The 19,906-nt window shown below is 39.4% G+C and overlaps 2 protein-coding genes across 7 annotated transcripts in view; one reads left to right on the top strand and one right to left on the bottom strand.

Moving 5' to 3' along the window:
* Nucleotides 1–11,664, top strand: part of RASSF6 (Ras association domain family member 6) — a 53,322-nt gene extending 41,658 nt beyond the window's left edge. For all 5 annotated transcript variants that reach the window (XM_032334563.1, XM_032334564.1, XM_032334566.1 and 2 more), the window contains 5 exons: nucleotides 2,548–2,649; nucleotides 3,416–3,467; nucleotides 7,987–8,105; nucleotides 8,230–8,327; nucleotides 8,429–11,664. In XM_032334563.1, the coding sequence (XP_032190454.1) occupies nucleotides 2,548–2,649; nucleotides 3,416–3,467; nucleotides 7,987–8,105; nucleotides 8,230–8,327; nucleotides 8,429–8,504 (447 nt within the window). In that variant the 3' untranslated portion in view covers nucleotides 8,505–11,664. The remainder of the gene's footprint in view (nucleotides 1–2,547; nucleotides 2,650–3,415; nucleotides 3,468–7,986; nucleotides 8,106–8,229; nucleotides 8,328–8,428) is intronic.
* Nucleotides 11,665–16,191: 4,527 nt separating this feature from the next.
* Nucleotides 16,192–19,906, bottom strand: part of LOC116584072 (alpha-fetoprotein-like) — a 45,548-nt gene continuing 41,833 nt past the window's right edge. For both annotated transcript variants that reach the window (XM_032332045.1, XM_032332042.1), the window contains one exon: nucleotides 16,192–16,644. In XM_032332045.1, the coding sequence (XP_032187936.1) occupies nucleotides 16,597–16,644 (48 nt within the window). In that variant the 3' untranslated portion in view covers nucleotides 16,192–16,596. The remainder of the gene's footprint in view (nucleotides 16,645–19,906) is intronic.

Below are 19,906 nucleotides of genomic sequence, written 5' to 3'. Positions count from 1 at the left end.
ACTTCCCTCCCTTACATGCATCCAGTAAGGAAGGTTCGCAGAGGTGACGTCATTTGTTAGGGCACACTACTTTTAAGTAGCAGCTCTGAGCTTGAATCCAGCTTTGTCTGAGCCCAGAACTCCAGTATTAACCAATGCAGTGGGTGAACCCTGGCTCAGGGGCTGGCTGTGTGCCAAGCCCCGGGAATAGCAAGATGGCTCCGTCCAGGTCCCTGCCAGCACGGGCTTGGGTCTCGGGTAAGGAAACCAACGCATCAGCAAATGGCATGAGCATAATGTAAGTGCCACGACAGAGCTGAGTTCAAAGCACATTTGAACACTGTGATTTAAATAAAGAAATAAAGCGAGCTACAGACCTATTATTCTAATAAATCAAATTTCTCCTTTCTGCACGTTCCCTTCCAGGCCTTGTACATATATACATATTTTTTTATGCAAGCGTAGTTGTACTTTAGACATAATTTGTATTCTGATTTTTCACTTAACATGTTAAATTTATCAGCGCCCTTCCACAGTTTTTGTAAGGCATTTCACTTTGCTGAAGGTAGGAAATATATCATTTTTTTCCTAGAACTCAAATTTTTCATGTCATGTACTTCAGCAATTATTCATCCATTCATTTAATAAATACTTAAAAAGCACTTACTCTGCGCCAGGTACCATTCTAAACCCTTTAATACGAAATGTTAACTCGTTCCTCTGAAGCTTTTCTCCTGGAGGGCTTTTCTGCCTGATTCCTTCTTCTACCCTTGGGAACACGGCTGTAGAATGCCTTTGGAGGCTGGTGGGGAGAAACCTCCCTTGTGAATTCTTCGCTCGAATTAGACATTTTTCTGGCTCCAGAATTTCCTCTTAGCCATAAAGTGATATTGATAGTCCCCTATAGTTGCGCAACTACCAATTGCCCTGGTTTCTATGCCTCATAATTACACTGTATCATCATCTTATGGGGCTGGTTCGTGTTAAAGAAGGCTGTGAAAACCACCCCGTTCCAGACGAGCAGCTTCCAGACAGGCCCTCCTCCCCGTGCGAAGAATGACATTGGCCCTAGGTTGGCAGCACCGTGTAGGGTCTACATGCTTGGGTGCTGCAGCCCGACCACCCGCTTTCCAGTTCTTGCTGAACAAAGTTAAAACATACCTCCATCACTTAGCTGTCATTCCTTTATCCTTCCCACTTTGCAAGGTGGATGGGGCTAAAAGGAATGAGGTAGGCTAAGCACTCAGCACAATGGCCCAAAAGAAGAATGTGATTTACATTAGCTTTATTGTTGTTGGTTAAAAGAGATCCAGCTGGAACGACACCGAGGTCCTGCAGATGCCTTTCGCTGCAATTTAATAAGTCAAGAAAACAGAACAAACCCCCAAGCCCAAAAAGAACTCTATCTGTAGATGTGCCATGAGCGGCATCTAGGAATTTAAATTGATAGAGTCGTAAGATGTGTTTTTATGTCACGAAACCCCATGAGAACACCAGTATCGTTAGGACATGGACAACACCCATATTAGAGGCTCAGATGATGACATCTGTACATAAGTTAAACTACTGACTTGACCTGTGGTGTATTTCTATGTGTATAATAATAATAAATGATTTTCTTCTATTGTGTGTTTTGGCCAACAAAACTGATCTAAACCTCTGACAAACATGATTCCAAATTCATTGTATGTTGGCAGTTTGGAAGGACTCTTGGAGACCATCTAGTCCCACTCTCTTATTTTATAAATGAAATCCTAAAGAAGACTCTTCAGGCCTTAACGTCTAGTGGGTTGACCCAGTTGAAGTTGTAAGACATTATGATCTAGGTCTCCGAGTCCTGATCTTCTCCTGTTGCCAAACCCCATGAAGATTCTTCCTATAAACAAAATCAAATCACATATGTTACCTACCCTCCCCTTGGTGCCAGACGATATATGGGTCTCCGGGTGCCATCGAGCTCATCAGCACAGGTCGTATGTGACACACAGGGACTCATCAGTGCCTCACAATGTGCACAAACATTGAATTCTCTCATCTTTAGCAAGGGTTTATTCCGGGCATCCTCCATAATCTACTCTGAAAAGTTATTTCCGTCTCCATATTTCTGTTCATGGAGATGCTATGAATATACGCACTTGATGACATTTACTTACCGACTTCCCAGTATAAGGCTCATCTAACGTTCCGTCGAGACCTAGACCCCAAAACCCACCCATCTCTGAACCCACCTCATTTCTAGAGTCTGGGAACACTATTCATGTTACTTTTCATTTGTGTTTAGGTATAGTTGATTGAAATCTTGAACCACAGGGGAGAATGGTATGATTATCTAGTGAAAATGTTTTGAACATCCTCCAATGATGTTTTACCTAACTTACTCTAGAAACAATGTAAAGCTGCAAAATACATGATATCCCAACAATAACAAAGAAAGCGAGCACAAGAGAACAAAATTTTTTAAACTGGTGATTTGGGATTTTTTTTTTCCTTTGCACATAAGAAGGCCAGGTTCAACATATTGATTCTTGTTAGTTTGATGTAATTTTAAGAACTTTGTTTTCTTCCCAGACATCGATTTTCACTCCAGCCTTTGGATCAGAAACTAAGGTCAGAATAAACAGTAATATGAGGACTGAAGATGTAATACAGCAACTTCTCCAAAAATTTAAGGTGAACTTTATTATGAAACTGAGCTATAACTCTCTTGTATATAATTTAACTGTACATACAAAAATTCACTCTTCTGATAAAGACCTATGAACATGTAAATCTAAGTTGTTCAGTTCTGAAGAATTCTTCTTATGTATCTCACACCTTTTTCTTTCTTTTTTTTTTTTTAGATTTTATTTATTTATTTGATAGAGATCACAAGTAGGCAGAGAGGCAGGCAGGGAGAGAGAAGAGAAAGCAGGCTCCCTACTGAGCAAGGAGCCCAATGTGGGGCTCGATCCCAGGACCCTGGGATCATGACCCAAGCTGAAGGCAGAGGCTTTAAACCACTGAGCCACCCAGGCGCCCCATCTCACACCTTTTTCTTTTTTTCTTTTTTTTTTTTTTTTAAAGATTTTATTTATTTGACAGACAGAGATCACAAGTAGGCAGAGAGGCAGGCAGAGAGAGAGGGGGAAACAGGCTCCCTGCTGAGCAGAGAGCCCGATGTGGGACTCGATCCCAGGACCCTGAGATCATGACCTGAGCCGAAGGCAGCGGCTTAACCCACTGAGCCACCCAGGCGCCCTCTCACACCTTTTTCTAATTGAGCTTGAGAAATTACACTATTCCTAGGGAGCAGAGAAGTTTTAGTGTATAAAAGTGCAAAATGAAAGTGAGGAAAAAGGTACATAATTTGGGTCTGGTTGGCTTAGAAAACATCTGATAATGACCAGTCAATCAAATATGAAAGAATTCATGTTCATTTATTTTTCTCCATTGACAGATTGAAAATAGTGCCCAAGATTTCGCACTTTACATTGTTTTTGCAACAGGAGGTAAGTTTGATCACTCTTTTTTATAGGATTCCAGGATGTTGTAGTTTTCTGCCTCTGGCTGAGATTCGGTGGAAGAAAGAAAAAAGGAAGAAAGAAGGAAAAGAGGGAAGGTGTTTTAGGTTATTCATATCTCACAGTTTCAGAGGAAGATGACTCAATAATAAGGTATCCCAGAAGAGCTTATAATACGAAACAGTTTGCTTGTTGGCCAGACGTTAAATTACCTGAGTGGCAGTCAGGGCACAGGAGTGCGAGGTGGGGGTGGGGGGTGTCTCTGGGAAGTTCCCAAGAATTGTTCTGAATTGATATTGTTGATTTCTATACCTCTTTCTGTTTGGCTTTCCCTTCTCCTTCTCTTACTGGAGTCATTCATCAGTGCAGACCACTTCTCTCTGATCTTGTTATTACCGCTTTCTTTGCACAGTTTCTGCCACACTGTAGGAGTGTTCCCTCTCCCTCAGTAGAAGAAAATATGCACAACTCGGTGATAGGGAGCAAAGGTTGGCAGGAAGACATTGAAGACATTGGGAAGAGGTTATATGTAGGGTGCTGAGAGCAGGGATGAAAGAAAGACCAGAGAAAAAGCTAAGGCAAGACTGAAATGAGTTTTTTGAAAACCTAAAACTGAAAAAAATGTATGTTAAATTATAGAAATATCTCCAGTCATAGGCTGAGTATCAGAATGAGCTGGAAATTGAACGGTATAAAAATAATACATTTTGATGCCAGGACAACTGAAGAAAATGAAAATTGGGTCTTTGAAAATATACAAAATTAAAGCCCTTACAAATTGAAAGCTTAAAATATAAGAAGTACAACTTTTAAAAAATCTAAGGGTGTGTGTGTACAAATATATTCATATTCTACTTGTTTAGGAAAAAACTAAAAGGTATAAAATAAAAAGCAGAAATAGACTATATAAAAATATAAAAGATACAAATAGTAGATTATGAAAACTATCAGGTAAAAGGTTAATACCTATAATATCAGAGTTCTTGTAAAATGATCACAAAAGACAATTCAATGAAAATAGAACCCACAATGCAATATTATCTCACATTTAGCTGATTGGCAAAATGTTTCAGGATTCTACCTATGTCTGGTGTGGTGGAGGGTAAAAGGATATTTTCATGCAATTCTGGTGAAATATGACTGTCTTTACTTTCTTGGGACTCATTCTAACGTTATTAACATTCACAGGATAAATATCCTTTAACCTGGCAATCCCACTGGTGAGAATCTACTCGACAAAAATAAAAGGACTAGTACCTATAGATTTACGTGCAAGGCTATTTTTAATTAATTAATTAGCTATTAATTAATTAATTAAAGACAAAGTCACCTATTGTAGGAGGATGATTAAATAAGTGGTTATTCCGCAGCCATTAAATGGAGTGTGTTAGATGTATACCAGTTAAATGGAGGGAATTCTGTAATATCAATTACATGAAAAAATGCAACATGCCTATAAATGTATATACTTTGATCCGATTTTTGTAAAAGAATGACAAATCCCATCTTAATATGTAGTATATAAGATCGTATGATCAGGGAGAAAGGTATGAAATAATAAATATCAAATCACAAACATTGATTACCCAGCTAGGGGGAAAAGAGGAACATAAAAGTTTAAAAAAAAAAAAGATAAATCATTTTTTAAAACATGACTACAATAAAAATAGCAAGTTTCACATGACCCCCTTTATGTATTGTGTGTTTATGTGTGTGCATAAAGACGTATTCTAAGGGATGGCCACATGAAGGGTAAGGCTGATTCTCTCAGAGTTCTGGGATTCCAGGTGATTTTTACTTTCTGCCTTGCACTTGTCTCTATAGTTTCAATTTACAATAGCACGTATGTTTTTTTTAAACTTTATTGAGGAATAATTGGGAATAATTGACAGATACAATTTTATATAGAGTATGATGATTTGATATACATCAAATGATTGATGTATATTTACATACATTTTACATTACATTTACAAACATTTACATTATGGGATATTACTAAGATCGAGATAATTAACACATCTGTCACATCACATAGTTAAAGCTTTTCACGTGTCTGTGAGAATGCTTCAGATCTACTCTCAGCAACTTTCGAACATACAATACCATATTATTAACTCTAGTTACCAAGCTAGACTTTAGATCCTCAGAACTTACTCTTCTCATCATTGAAAATTTGTACCTCTATCACCCTTCTTTTCTCTCCCTGGCAGCAGGAGTTATTTTTATAATCGGGAAAGAAAATGTCTATTTTCACTGCAAAAATGTAGGTCTTTAAAATTTTATCCGTAAAAATCATGTTTTATTTTATTTTTGGTGTCAAAACTCTTGTACATAAAATCTAGAACAGAATATTATCATAACTAGCACCTTTTAGGGGTCAGGAACAGAGAAAGGAATGGAGCCTCCAGCACCTGTTTGGTATTAATCTGGAAAATAAAGACGTGTGCATTTTAACACCTTGTATTGACTAAGCCCATGATCTGTAACAGTGTTTTTCAAATTCTAGTGCATTTCAGAATTACCTGAGAAGTTCATTAAAAATACAGATTCCTAAGCCATCCAGATCTAGGAATCCCAGTCTGGGAATATGTATTTCTAATACTTATCCCAGAAGCAAATTCATGAAGCAAGAAACCTTTCTCTGTGATACTAAGAGTGCAACAAACAGGATGCAAAGCCAAGTTAATATAAGATGTAGAGATCAGAAGAGGATTCTAGTGGGTTAATAGGATAAGCTGAATTATCAGGCTTCTCCCTTGCTTCAGAAATGTAGAGGAATTAAAGTGATGAACTCTGACCGTGGAAACAAGAATGGATAATATTACTTTAATTGTGCTCTAGATCCTCTCCAAGTCCCTCCCAGGGGATGAGAACAGTTCTGATTCTTAGACCTGTTAAGAGCCCAAGGTAACTGATTGCATACACGACAATGTAGAAAGGACTAACTGGTCTACCCTTTTCCCTTTCAGTCTATTTCAACATATCAGACAGACTGGAAGTCAGACCATGTCACATCACTTCTCATATCCTCCAGGGGTCTCTCTTCCCACAGGAAGGCCAGAGTTTTATGCTGGTCCCACTACATGTTCTCTTCAACTTCGAATAACCCTTCCGTCATCTTCATGTTACCCACCATGTTCCCTGGCTCTTCTTGGATAGCATTAGGCATGCAGTGACCTGTAGGGTGCCTGACTTATTTACTTACTCTGACTGGGACACACTTCCCCGAAATAGCTCCATGGTTCCATACCTCATCTCTTTCAGTCTTTATTCAAATATTACGTCCTCAGTGAGGCCTTTCTCAGCCTCCCTATCTGTAATAGTATACCTGTCCCCTGTACACACCTATTTATGCATACACATTCTTTCTCCCCCGATCCTTGCTTTATTTTTCTTCTGAATACTTATCACTAATACATGACACGTTTTACTGGTTTATGTTCCTCAGCATCTGTGTCCTCAGAATGTAAGGTCCACGAGGGGAGTGATTTTTATTCTGCTTTGTATTATAAAGTGCCCAGCACAGAAAACAATGCCTGAAACATAGTAGGAACTCAAAAAATATTTGAGAGAAGAGGAAAGGAGATGAATGCAAGGGCACTGTGTTCTTCTCATGTTTCATTCTGGTAAAAATAAAATCACGGATGTGAAACTATTTTGACAGAAAGTTGGAAGTGCTTAGATGGGTGGAAATTTGAAGTTCTGGGAATATACCAGATTGGAATTTATTTTCTTTCTCATCTCGTTCTTACGGCAGAATGAATGAAGCCCTCAGATGAATGAAACAATAAAAATACCCATGATGTGAAAAACACAATGAATATATTTTTTCTTAGATTTTATTTATTTATTTATTAAAGAGAGAGAGCGTGTATGAGGGAGGGGCAGAGAGAGAGGGAGAAGCAGACTCCCTACTGAGGAGAGAGCCCAACAGGGGCTCAACCCCAGGACCTGGGACCATGACCTGAGCTGAAAGCAGATGCTTAACTGACTGAGCCACCCAGGTGCCCCTATGAATATATTTTTAAGGAAGATCCAAGGATTGGATTGGGATGAGCAACAAGGGAGTCATTGAAGATAATTACAAAGTTTTGGACCTGAACAAAGATGAAAATATAATAACTGAACTAGGAAAGAATCAATAAAAATTTGTTGAATGAATGAATGAAAAGTCATAATTTCTGGGGAGTGTTGCTTGATTAAAGCATAAGTGGAACTGGAGATTTGTCTGATTATCCGAACCAAAGGCAAGGCTGAATTATCTGAGATACAAATCAAATTTAAGAGATAGCAAGAAAAAGGAGTCCATTTGTAGTTTTTTTTTTTTTTAAGGTTTTGATTTTAATTCACTCATTTGAATGAGTTCCTCCTGTTGTATGTTCTTTTTAGGTCTTCTTCCAATGTGAGCTAAAAAAGGAAAATGAATGGATGACCTATCTTTCTTCTCCTTCTCTAGGATGGATTCCTGCCCATCGTTGATTCTTTTCTTTTTTTTCACTTGCAGAGCGGAGACGGCTAAAGAAAACAGATGTCCCGCTACTGCACAGGCTCCTGCAGGGACCTTCCAAAGAGAATGCTCGCATTTTCCTCATGGATAAAGATACAGAAGAAATTAGCAGTGAAGTATGGATGCTGTCACCCTGAATCTGTCTTTGCTTCCTCCTGACTCAGCACCTCTCGCAGAATCTGCTTTCTTTTTTGTTTCATTTTGTTGTTGTTGTTGTTGTTGTTTTCCCTTCCTTTCCAGGTGGCTCAGTACATTAACTTTCATTTTTCTCTCCTGGAATCCATCCTTCAAAGACTAAATGAAGAAGAGAAGAGAGCTATCCAAAGAACAATAACCAAGTAAGTCAGGAGCGTGCGTGCCGGTGCTTACTCCTTTAACAGGTCCAGTGCACAAAACGTGTTCAATTTTTCATAACTCTCTTTCTCCTTCTCATTTTCAGATTCAGTACAGAAAAGGCTGCTATACTGAAATGTCTTCAAAGTAAACGGGTAGTAAAAACGGAGACAACGGTTTAGCAGTACAAGCTGCAATTGCCGAAACACTTCAGCTGAATCAGGGGGATATTACTATTTGATGAATGCATACATTCGACCCTTGCATTCATTCAAATACATATGAACTTGGATCTGTAGGAAATTGAATGTCGAAAAAGCTTGTCTCCCTTTGAAGCGATGAGGTTAATGAGGGTTCACAGTTGCACTGAAAGGGTCTTGAATTTAGTTTCAGTAACTGAAACAGGCTTGGATACTGTGTATTCCAAATACTTTAATAGTAAAACACACCAATGAACTCAAATCTAAATGGTGTTTTCAGATGTCATGTCACTTGAACTTCTTTTAGCTCAAAGTATTGAGAGAACTCGAGCCTCATCACCGGATTCTCAGAAATGATTCAGAAGTATAAGTTACCAGCTCTCGAAACACAAAAGGAGCACATTTTCACCCAATCAAGGAATTGGAGGGAGACAGTGTTTCGCAGCTCCCTGAAAACTCGAGCATCTTTACAAAATCCAGGACTGTCTTTATATGGTCAGTGGCTTTGGCTATTGGTAACATCAGAGCTATCTGTCCTTTGGGATGGAAACAATTATGGGCCCTGTTAAATCCAAATTGCAATTTTCTCAACCTGAGCCCTTTTAGTCCCCGCTCTGTTCTATTCATAACTTTCCAAAGTATTCTTGAGCATTTTTAAAGTCAGTTGAATTAGTTTTCTTTATTTTTCCAAACAAGTTTACCACAGAGACTTAATATATCTAATCTGCTAGAACAAGATTTGGCCCACAGTAACCATTTGTTGCCGAATGAAAAGATCAGATAATGCAAAATTTGTAGCGGAAGGTAGGGCGAGGAATCTGGAGCTCTCTTCTTTTCCTTCAAGACAACTCATTCCAGGAGGTAACTCTCAAGGTACCTCAAAGTCTGCTAAAACCAATTTGAAAACAAACACAGAGAATGCCACAAGTATCCTCTATGATTTTATTTATGAACTCTATATTAGAATGGAGTTTTATGCAACACTGTTCCGTTCTCCAAACTATGCCCATTTGCATTCCTCTTAAGCATTATATTAAACTGTTTGGGTACATTACATGTAGTAAGGGAGAAGGGTTGTCTGTAGTAAGCTGAAGTTGCAAGATTAATTATCAAAATTAAAATGCGACACCTTTTTAAGACAAAGTGTCACCAAAACCGAAACCTAAGCCAGATGAAAGCAAAAGTGTGCTATGACCTTTAAGTTCCAGGAAATCTTTTCTTGAAGAAAACAGAGGCTAGCGTCATTATCTTTCCATCTCTCAGTTCCTAAGAAAATGGTCTCATCATGCCAAAATGGGGCAAATGAAGATGTTAACATTCGGTATACTTTTAAGTCGTGTAAAGTACCTGCCATCAAGGACAGAAGATTAATCATTAATATATTGAAGGTCTACAAGATGTGTAAGAAAAATACCAAGACGTGGGTGGAAAGGAAGGAAGAGAAAGAGAAAGAAAGAAAGAAAAGCCACATAAAAAGTAAAATCACAGGAGAGGAAACACACATAGCTACTCCGTGTGTGTGAGGGTGAGGGATCTTAGTGGTGATGCTCTGTGTCCAATAAGGAGGCAGAAACAGTTACTGAAGCAGGAGAAGTTTAATATAAAGAATCAAGCTGTGATGATAGAAAGAAAGACACCTCCAAAGTGTCCCCTAAGGCTGAGGAAGAGGACCCCAAAAAGGGAAAGTTTGGAATCAGGGCTCGGGAATTCGCCCGAGAGGCTGTGGTTGCGGCCCGTGGGAGAGGGAAGTTTGCTGCCCGCCAGCGCCAAGGTCGTCGTAGGACAAACAGCCCTCGGGGAGCGGAGCAGCTGGGTAAGTGGGCAGCTGTGCAGAGGGCCTTAGGGATTCTCTGTGATCGCACAGTGTCTGCGTCTGGAGGTCTGCGGGAAGTTTGGGGGCACAGAGAATCGGGGGCCCGGTTGCCGGTGTGCCTGGACCGGGAGCTAGAGGGGCTTCCTGCGTAGGAACCAGGGCCACGCTGCGGGCCATGTGGGCGGCGGTGCCTTCGAAGCCCTGGGACCGAGGCTGGGCACGTGGCTTCCGAGATGGCCACCCGGGGCGGAGGGTGCGACGGTGCGACAGGGCGGGGCGGGGTGTCCCCGTGCGCAGGCGTGACTGAGGAGGGCGCAGAGAGCAGCCACCGCTGGAGGCCGGGACCAGCGCTCTGCTCCAGGCCGTGCCACCGCAAACCAAAGCAAAGGTGGGAGAAGGGGCTGGGGACACAAATGGGAAAGAAAGCTGCACCCTACAGGCGATGAGCCCCGCAGAAGGCCTCAGGGCAAAGCCGTGGACAAAGAAGCGCAGCTCCCCGAAGCCTGGCCAGGCCGCCCCTGGCGTCGGGGAAGCCCAGACGCCCTCCCGCGGCGTTTCTCCGGCGCCCTCTACGGACAAAGCACGACATCGTGCCAAATGCAAAAGAAACCCACTGCAAGGTCCATAACCGTTTTCACAGAACCAACAGTGAACGAATTGGGAGCCCAGAGTCAAATAACAAAGATGTCAACAAAATACCAAGTTTAAAAAAAGCAAAACGCACTTTTTGATCTATTCGCAAAGATTAAGAAATGATATTAAATACTGAACAAATGACACTCAGACCCCTGGTAGAAATACAGATGGATGTAACTTTTCTTGAAAGCAATTTGGTGGTAAATTCATCTTATAATTCAACTTATAGAATCTTATAGTGAAATAACCAGGCATAGAAAGACATTATGCAAAGATACTTATTATATTGGTTTTGTGGTAAAAGGAACTAAACAGCCTAAATGATCAAAAATAGAAAGCAAATGATTAGAGAAGGAAAAAAAAATTTACCCATAGAATGGTATGCAGCTATTAGAATTATGTTTCCAAATAAACTTTATAGAAGAAAATTCTTCTTACATATCTAGCTAAGGATATACATACAAATATTCAAAATATCTTATCCGTAAAATAGGTTTCTGTGTGTGCGCACACTAATATTTGAATCCACACAAACCAAAAACACATTAAATGTGGCTATATCTGCGTTAAAGAATTTTGGGTGAATCGTTTCTTATTTTTCCATGCTTATTATTTTATAATAAACACTTTCCAAATTAGGAATAGAGAAACTATGATTAAAAAGTTACCAACCAGAGGTGCCTGAGTGGCTCAGTGGGCTAAACATCTGACTCTTGGTTTCCACTCAGGTCGTGATAAAAGGGCGTGAGATGGAGCCTCACACTGGGCTCTGCGTTCAGTGTGGAGTCTGCTTGAGATTCTCTCCCTTTCCTTCCTCTTCCTCCTCTGCTACTCCCCTGCTCACACATTCTCTCTCTCCCTCTCTCTACTAAATAAATAAATCTTTAAAAAAAGAAAGTTACTAACACAAAGTAGCAAGTACATGTAAGCACAGAGTCCTACTAGATGCCAAAACATCAGAGTATTTAGTAAGATATTAACTTCACTTCTGTGGTAGTTTTAAAATGTTTTCATAAAGCCTTTGATATTCCTCCTTTCAAGAGGTCGGACCTAATCCTTCTCACCTTGCAAATGGACCAGGCCTAGTAACTCAATCCTGATGAAGAGAGGAAAGCAGAAGGGACAGTGTGGGACCATGGGACTAGGTCATATAACACTACGGCATCCTTCTTCCTCACTCTCTTGGATCACAGGCTCTGGGGAAAAGCCAACTGCCATGCTGGGAGCAGCTCTGCAGAAAGCCAGATGATGGGAATGGAGACTTTTGCCAAAGTCAGCAACAGCCGAGGCCTCCCGTCCCCAGCTAGATGAGTGGGTCATATAACTGTCCCCAGTCAAGTCTTCAGGTGACATAGCCCTGTGTAACCATTTGACTACAGCCTCACAAGAGACCCCGAACCAGAAAACCCAGCGAACCCGCTCCTGGATTCCCAATTCTCAGAAAACCTATGAGATGAGAAATGTTTGTTGCTACTAAATTTTAAGGTAATTTGTTACATGGAAATAGATAACTGATACAATTTCTAAGACAAAAATTTTTCAGAAGTATCTTTGCATAATATAAGAATATAAAGTTTCATCATAAAACTCTTTAAGCTTGTTCAAGGTGGTTCAAATATTTCACTACCAGTTACCTATTAGATTCGATCCCAGATAATGTTAATATTTACTAATGGTAGAGGACCTGTTACATTCACCTTATACTCTTCGCTGTACTTAATGTTATGTCTTGTGTATAGGAAGTGCTTGATAAAAATCAGTTGAATAAAAGACTTAATGACTTAGTGAATCAGTGAGTAAAAGAATGAGTGCATGAATTAGGAAATATTTTTTTCTAAGTATCTCCTGTATATATGCCTCCTTTTCACAAATCTGACCCAGTAGCTAAAGAAATATAGAATCTTTTCTGAATCATTTCCCCGAATTTGATGGCATAATTTATTATCTCTTGGCTCTGTGAAGTATTCAGTTAGGCCATGTTGCTGTGGAATTTTGTTTAGGGCCATTCATGTCGGTTTCAGGAACTGAAGGAGAAAGAAGTCCGTTTTCAAGGCTTGATGAGGTGGAAAACATGGCAGGTTTAACTGCTACGTGGCTATGTCTACATGTGAAAGGAAAGGTGTGGGATTAGGACAAAACCCTCAGCGGCATCCATGTGTCTTCTAAATAAGAAGAGATAACGCCTATTAGATAGAGTTGTTTGAAATTGTCGAGATTTAACCTACAAAAGCAGCAATTTCAGATTACTCTAATCACACTAATGGCACTGCCATTTACCAAGTAGTGTTTTAAGCTTTACATATATTAACTGAATTGGTGTTTATTATAGTCCCACAAAGAAACGGCCCTTTCAGACCAAGGTCATAGATGAAGTAGAAAACCAGCCATGGAGAAGTTAGGAGATGTGCTAAGGTCTTTAGGAGAAGAGTTAGGTAGGATGTGAGTCAAGCTCCAGAATCCACCTTCTTCACCTCTCTAATCTGTGACCTCACGTTCAACCAGACTCCATGCATCTGACAGTGACAGCTGACAGTCTGACAGTTGTCAGACCGATCTGACAGTGACGATCTGGTAGTGACAGTCTACTTCCGAAGACAGTTGTGGGAGCTCTAGGAATCACACATGCGAAGGCCGGCCCTTGACGCGTAACAGGTGTGCTAGATCTTAGCTGCTGTCGTAATTGAACTACAGTGTAGTTCCCCTCCCCCACCATTGTATCCCTAGTCTCCACTAGGTCTTACCGCCCGCAGCTACTTAAATTTTTTTTAAGGATTTTATTTATTTATTTGACAGACAAAGATCACAAGTAGGCAGAGAAGCAGGTGGCGGGGGGCAGGGGGAGCAGACTCCCCGCTGAGCAGAGAGCCCGGTGCAGGTCTTGATCCCAGGACCCTGAGATCATGTCTGAGCCGAAGGCAGAGGCTTTAACCCACTGAGCCACCCAGGTGCCCCTATTTAATTTTTGTCTTAAAACCAGCCAGACTGAATCACGCACCATTCCCCATCCCACCGCACTGCATCTCTGTATGTTCAAATCCTGCCCAGTTTCAAGTCTTTGGCCAGGGTCATTCCTTCCGTGACGTTTCCCAGTCTCTGGGACACTGTGTGATCTTAGACTCCGGTGCATCACATTATCAGTTCGCTCTGCTCTCGTGACACTGGAAATTTGAAATCTGCCCTTTGTTATAATTCCTTATGTGTCTGTGTCTCATATAATTCGTTATTTATCTGCTTTTAGTGTATTCATCTGATGCTCTACAGCACCAAGCCATGTATGGAATACAATAGAAACTTAACAAACATTTCTTTGCATCTAATTTGTTAACGTATCTGAATGTGTCAAAAATCACTGGAGTGAGGAAAAAGTATTTAAAATCAAGTAAGTTGGGGGTGCCTGGGTGGCTCAGTCGGTCAAGTGTCTGACTTTGGCTCAGGTCATGATCTCAGTGTCCTGAGATCCAGCCCTGCCTTGGGATTCACCCTCAGCAGGGAGCCTGCTTGTCCCTTTCCCTCTCCCCCTCTCTCCTCCCATTGGTATTCCTGTGTACGTGCTCGCTCGCTCTCTCTCTCAAATCAAATAAATAGCTAATTAAATAAAGTGAACTGTAATGAGGATTAAATTTTTCTATAATCAAAATAAACACACTTATGTAGTAAACCCTAAAACATCACTGCTTAGTTTTTAAAAAACTTAAAATTTAAAAAATCTGGAAAAACAAAAGTAAGTCCAAATGATAAGTTCATTATGTCATTTATGCCAGGATTTCTGGGGAGAAGACTGCTATTACAAGTCATCACTGAAATCTCGAGTTGGTAAATATCAGGACCCCTGGGTTCCAATGTCAGCATCACATATATGGGGTAAAGATAAAAGATTAGGGAAAAATGGGTAAGGAGCTCAGAGGTCAATTTAAAAATTTAAAGAAGGGAGCACACATACAGAAAGTATATATTTTATATATACATAAAATATATTAACTATAGTATTATGTATTAATAAATTATTAATATAATATCATACTTAATGATAAATTAATAAATAATATAATGTAATAAATAATATACAAATAAATTAATGAATAATTGATGTATTGATATATTTATAATATAGTACATTGCATATATTGTACATTTTATATATCATATAATATACTGTATATTCAAGGAAAGAGAGATGAGAGAATGAGATGGACAGGAAAGAATGAGAAACTGAATGAACATGGGAGGCATCCTTCCAAGGCCGAGGCTTTAGTTGCAGAGTCAATGGTTAAAGGAGACAGCACTAGATATTTGTTTAACTGTTCATGGAAGGAAATAGCCATTATCTCCTCAATACTGTGAAGTTGAGTTTTCAGATCCTGTTCCTTGACTTGCCAGAGGAGCGCTAATGCACTAGGGAAGAGCCCAGTTTCTGGAGCTGAATGGTCTAGATTTGCCTCCTGGTTCCAAACCACCTGTGAATGCCTGAGCAAGTTACTTAACCTCTCTGCACACAATGTCTTCGTCTGTAGAATGGGAAGGTTAATAATAGCACCTGCCTCATTAGATTGTGATGAGGATCAAATGAATTTTTCCTGGTAAAAACTTAACAGTAGTACGTGGCACAAAGCCCCATGCTGGTTGTTAGTATGCAGCCCGAGACAACGAGCCGGAATTACGTCTGACTATGTGTCTTTAGGACACTGGTTGTTGCAAAAGCAAACTTAGTTAGCACGTAGGTGACAAGGTACCGCCCACAGGACCTATTCCTCACCTCAGTCCTGACCTTTTGGAGCTTTGCTAGTAACTCAAAGACTCTTGGCAAACAGAAAGTTAAATATTTTCTTGATTTCATAATGTGTTCAATGCCACAGGCATGAGGCAAAGTCCTGATAGTTCTAGTCTAACTGATGCTGAAAGAAAGAGGCAAAAAGAAGGAAACGCATGTTTTCACCAAGTTCCACCGGAAGGTAAACCTTATGAAGACAGGAATTTTTTTCTGTTCTGTTGGGTCACTGGTGGGTCACAAGCTCCTAGGACTATGACTTGTACCCAGCAGATACCCACTAAAGATCTACTGAATGAATGAATGTTGTAAGTGCTTCCAAGTACCTTCCAGTTCTACACCTTCAAAAAAGAAAACAAACAAACAAACAAACAAAAAAACAAACAAACAAAAAAACAAAAACCAAACCAAGACAGTTATAAAGGTAACTTATTATAAAGCACATTCCACTCAGTTTCGGCAGGGGAATAGACAGAAACTTCAAAGCTTCACTTGGGTCTTTTACACTCTGGAAACCCAGCAGCCAGTTCCCAGCGAGATGTGGCAGCCCATTACCTCTATCTGAGGTTTTGAAAGGCCCCTGAGATTTCATATTTCTGGTGCGGCTCCTGAGAGGCTGGAAGCTTCTGGGAGAAAGGAAGAATGTCAGCTGGTTGTATGAGGGTTACGGTAAGTAGATTTCTCTGCTAAGCAGGAAAGGAGGGATTTAGTGTAGCCTGGCAAGGATCCTTGAGTAACATTGTGAGTAGCTTAAAAATGATTAACAACATTAGTATTTTGGATATGAGACATGTGTTTTATTACTTATGAAAAGTAAAAGGCAGAGCTCAGCAAAGACTTCACTTGGACATTTTCTGGAATCATTTGCTTCCCAAGAGAGACTGGCACTTTTCAATCAGTTTGGACCCCTGGGGGGGGAAAAAAAATCCAATAAGTACATCTGTAACAAAACAAAACATCTGAACAACTATGATCCCCAAATAGAAAATCTTTAAGACTTGTCTATTATATGCCTGAGAGAGGCTCTAATGTGCCCACAGCTCAAGGTCTTGGAATTTCTTAGAGCCTAGTCTCTGAGCTTAAGGGCTTTAATAACTGCAATGTCTCTCCCCCCTCAGGACCCCAAATTCGGAATAAATAAAAATTTGTTTTTTCCTCACAAAAATATGGGACTCTTGCTGCAGGGTAAGAAAACAGACAATCAACGTCAGATTCTCCTTACATTTTAAAGCTTCCCAAGGCTAATCCCATGCTGAATCATTATCAGGTATAAGAACTTAAGAAGAATAAAATCACCAACATTATCAGTGTCTCTACTGCCTTCATACATACTGAAATCAACCTCGATGTTAACTCCAGAAGTTCTCTTCAATTTTTACCCAGGTAGGCTTTATTCAAATAAAAGTTATTTGTGGAAGCCCAGAGAAATCAATAAAAGTTAACTCTTAGTTAACTGTGGGAATGGGACCCTAGAACTCCACTGCTGAGATGAACACACACACACACACACACACACACACACACACACACAGCCCTCCAGGTGATAGATGGCTTGCACTCCTAAGAGCTCCTAGCAGTAGGACATGGTTAGAAGTCAGTTAATTTAGTCCTTCTTCCTGCCCTCAAACAGACCACATTTAAATCCTCTGGAGACTGGAATCTATTTAAGATTGTTTTTAAAAATTGCTCCCCAGTTTAACGTATCCTCGTTTCTTTGGCAACTCATGACTTTGGATTTAAGAAGTGCCTTGAAAATGCCTTTTAAATTTAAAAGATTTAATCCATCTTCATGGGAAATTTTCCCATAAGCTTAACCTCAAGACCCTCATATTTAATCTTGTTCATTGGCTCTGAACCTAACAAGAGTGGAGTAAGTCATATTTCTCTATATCTGTCCCTCTCAACTGTATTTATTTCATAGTTCCTCAATAAATTTCTAATTTGTAATGATAACAAATGTTGGGATAAGGGGGACGTTTCTGATAAAGGTAAGGTAGTTTCTGAGAAACTATCATAATAATGAGAAATGTTCTGCATGAAATAAGGGATGGTAGCTTTATATCTTGAGGCAAAGTCCAAGGAAGATATTGAATTATAAAACATGGGCTCATATGATGGAGGTCAGAGATCAGAGAAAACAAAGAGGAGACATTTTCCTTACACTGACACCAAATTAGTCACTCTGGCTTCCTATAATCCTAGACATGTTGGTAGACCGCTATCATGTCACCCATCTTAACACTAGACCGCTATCATGTCACCCATCTTAACACTTTGGAATAAACATTACCAGTCAATTTCTCCATATCCCTGTGACATGCTTTTCAACACTTCTTTTTTTTATTCTAGATACTCTCTGGACATAACAATTTGCCCATATTCTTTTAAAACGTATTGTCTCTCATCTCTTCCAAAATCCCAGTGCAATAATGGTAAAAATATTATTTTAAAAAAAGAAGAAATCGGGGCCCTGCATGGCTCAGTGGGTTAAAGCCTCTGCCTTTGGCTCGGTTCATGATCCCAGGGTCCTGGGATGGAGCTCCACATCAGGCTCTCTGCTCAGCAGAGAGCCTGCTTCCTCCTCTCTCTCTCTCTGCCTGCCTCTCTGTCTACTTGTGATCTCTATCTGTCAAATAAATAAATAAAATCTTTAAAAAATAAAAAAATAAGAAATCTTTATCAATGCTAAAAAGAAAAAAAAGCAACAAGATGTAATGATGAATGAGGAATGAGGGGAAAAAAATGAATGAGAAAAAAAAAGTCATCAGTATGATATTGACCAATATTTCAAGTACAAAAATAGGAACTCAAGATAATAAAAGGATGAGATGTCACAGCAGTAAAAGAACAGAAAGTCTTTGACTTCTGAATTGGTTTTAGTTCTTGTCTGCTGCCCAGCCTGTTTTATAAAATTCTTAAAGATTCCTGTAGCCACCACTACCCTTTCAATAAGCTAATCTTGACTTAGCCAGAATTCAATCCTATTATTATATCCAAAGAACCCCCATTGACAATCAGCAAAAATACTGTGCAAATATATAGACAAAATAATATTTTAAAATGCAAGGACCCAGAAAGTTTATCTCCCAGGTGTTCATTCTGAAATAATACATACATATGCACATATGTGTTAGGAACATAGTCCAGCAAAACAAAATAGTCCAAGAAAAAACATAAAATAGTATTTTAGAAATAGTCCAATTTACCCAGGATTACACTAAAATGAGACCCCATGTGGACAGCCATGAATCATTAGATTATTAGAAATTATTAGAACTAATTAGATCCGTTGAAAAGTTAAGTCAGAGGACTTTTTGAAATATACTTTTAAGAAGACAGAATATTCTGTTACAAAAACTCTATTATCAAGAACCTGAAACATTTCAGCGGTGTCACGAAAGTAGGTGCTTTATTTGCCAACATAGAAAAAGAGAGACAATTAACAGCTCTCAAAAACAGAAGGATATATTAGGGAATTGTAATCCAAATGTGCAAAACTAATAAAAGTGGCATGATTTTCTGCAGCTTAGGTAAGAAAAAGATTTTGTTTAATCTCTACACCTTTTAACAGGGTAAGTCATTCCATTGGTCCATCCATTCATGGTACTAATGTAAATAGTGTTTCAACTAAACACACAATTAAATATAGTATTTAATGGTTTCCAGTTTTTAGCAACCACTTATGAACAAAGCATATGAACCTTATATTTAATAGGCAGATAAATAAACCCAGACAATGTAAACATAATAGTATATATAGCTTTCGGAGGGGAAGACAAACCATGTGGACTCTGAGAAACAAACTGAGGGTTTTGGAGGGGATGTGGGTGGAGGGTTGGGTGAGCCTGGTGTTGGGTATTATGGAGGGCACGTATTGCATGGAGCACTGGGTGTGGTGCATAAATAATGAATTTTGGAACGCTGGAAAAAAACAAAAAACAAAATAAAATGAAATTTTTTAAAAAAAGCTGGCAAGGAAGTCAAAGGAAGTTTAGACATGGTTACTATTTTTGGAGAATCACTAGATGCTGACTGGTATTAAGGGGCCAAGAAATAACATATAACTAATAAAAGAATTAAAAATACTTTTAAATAAATTAAGAAAACATCTAGAGATAGGCTTCTGGAAGTTAGCCTAAATACACTTAATTCATTATGTGATGTTAATAT

Source organism: Mustela erminea, chromosome 2, assembly GCF_009829155.1.
Source record: "Mustela erminea isolate mMusErm1 chromosome 2, mMusErm1.Pri, whole genome shotgun sequence".
Lineage (NCBI taxonomy): Eukaryota > Metazoa > Chordata > Mammalia > Carnivora > Mustelidae > Mustela > Mustela erminea.
This window is presented reverse-complemented; position numbering and strand designations above follow the sequence as displayed.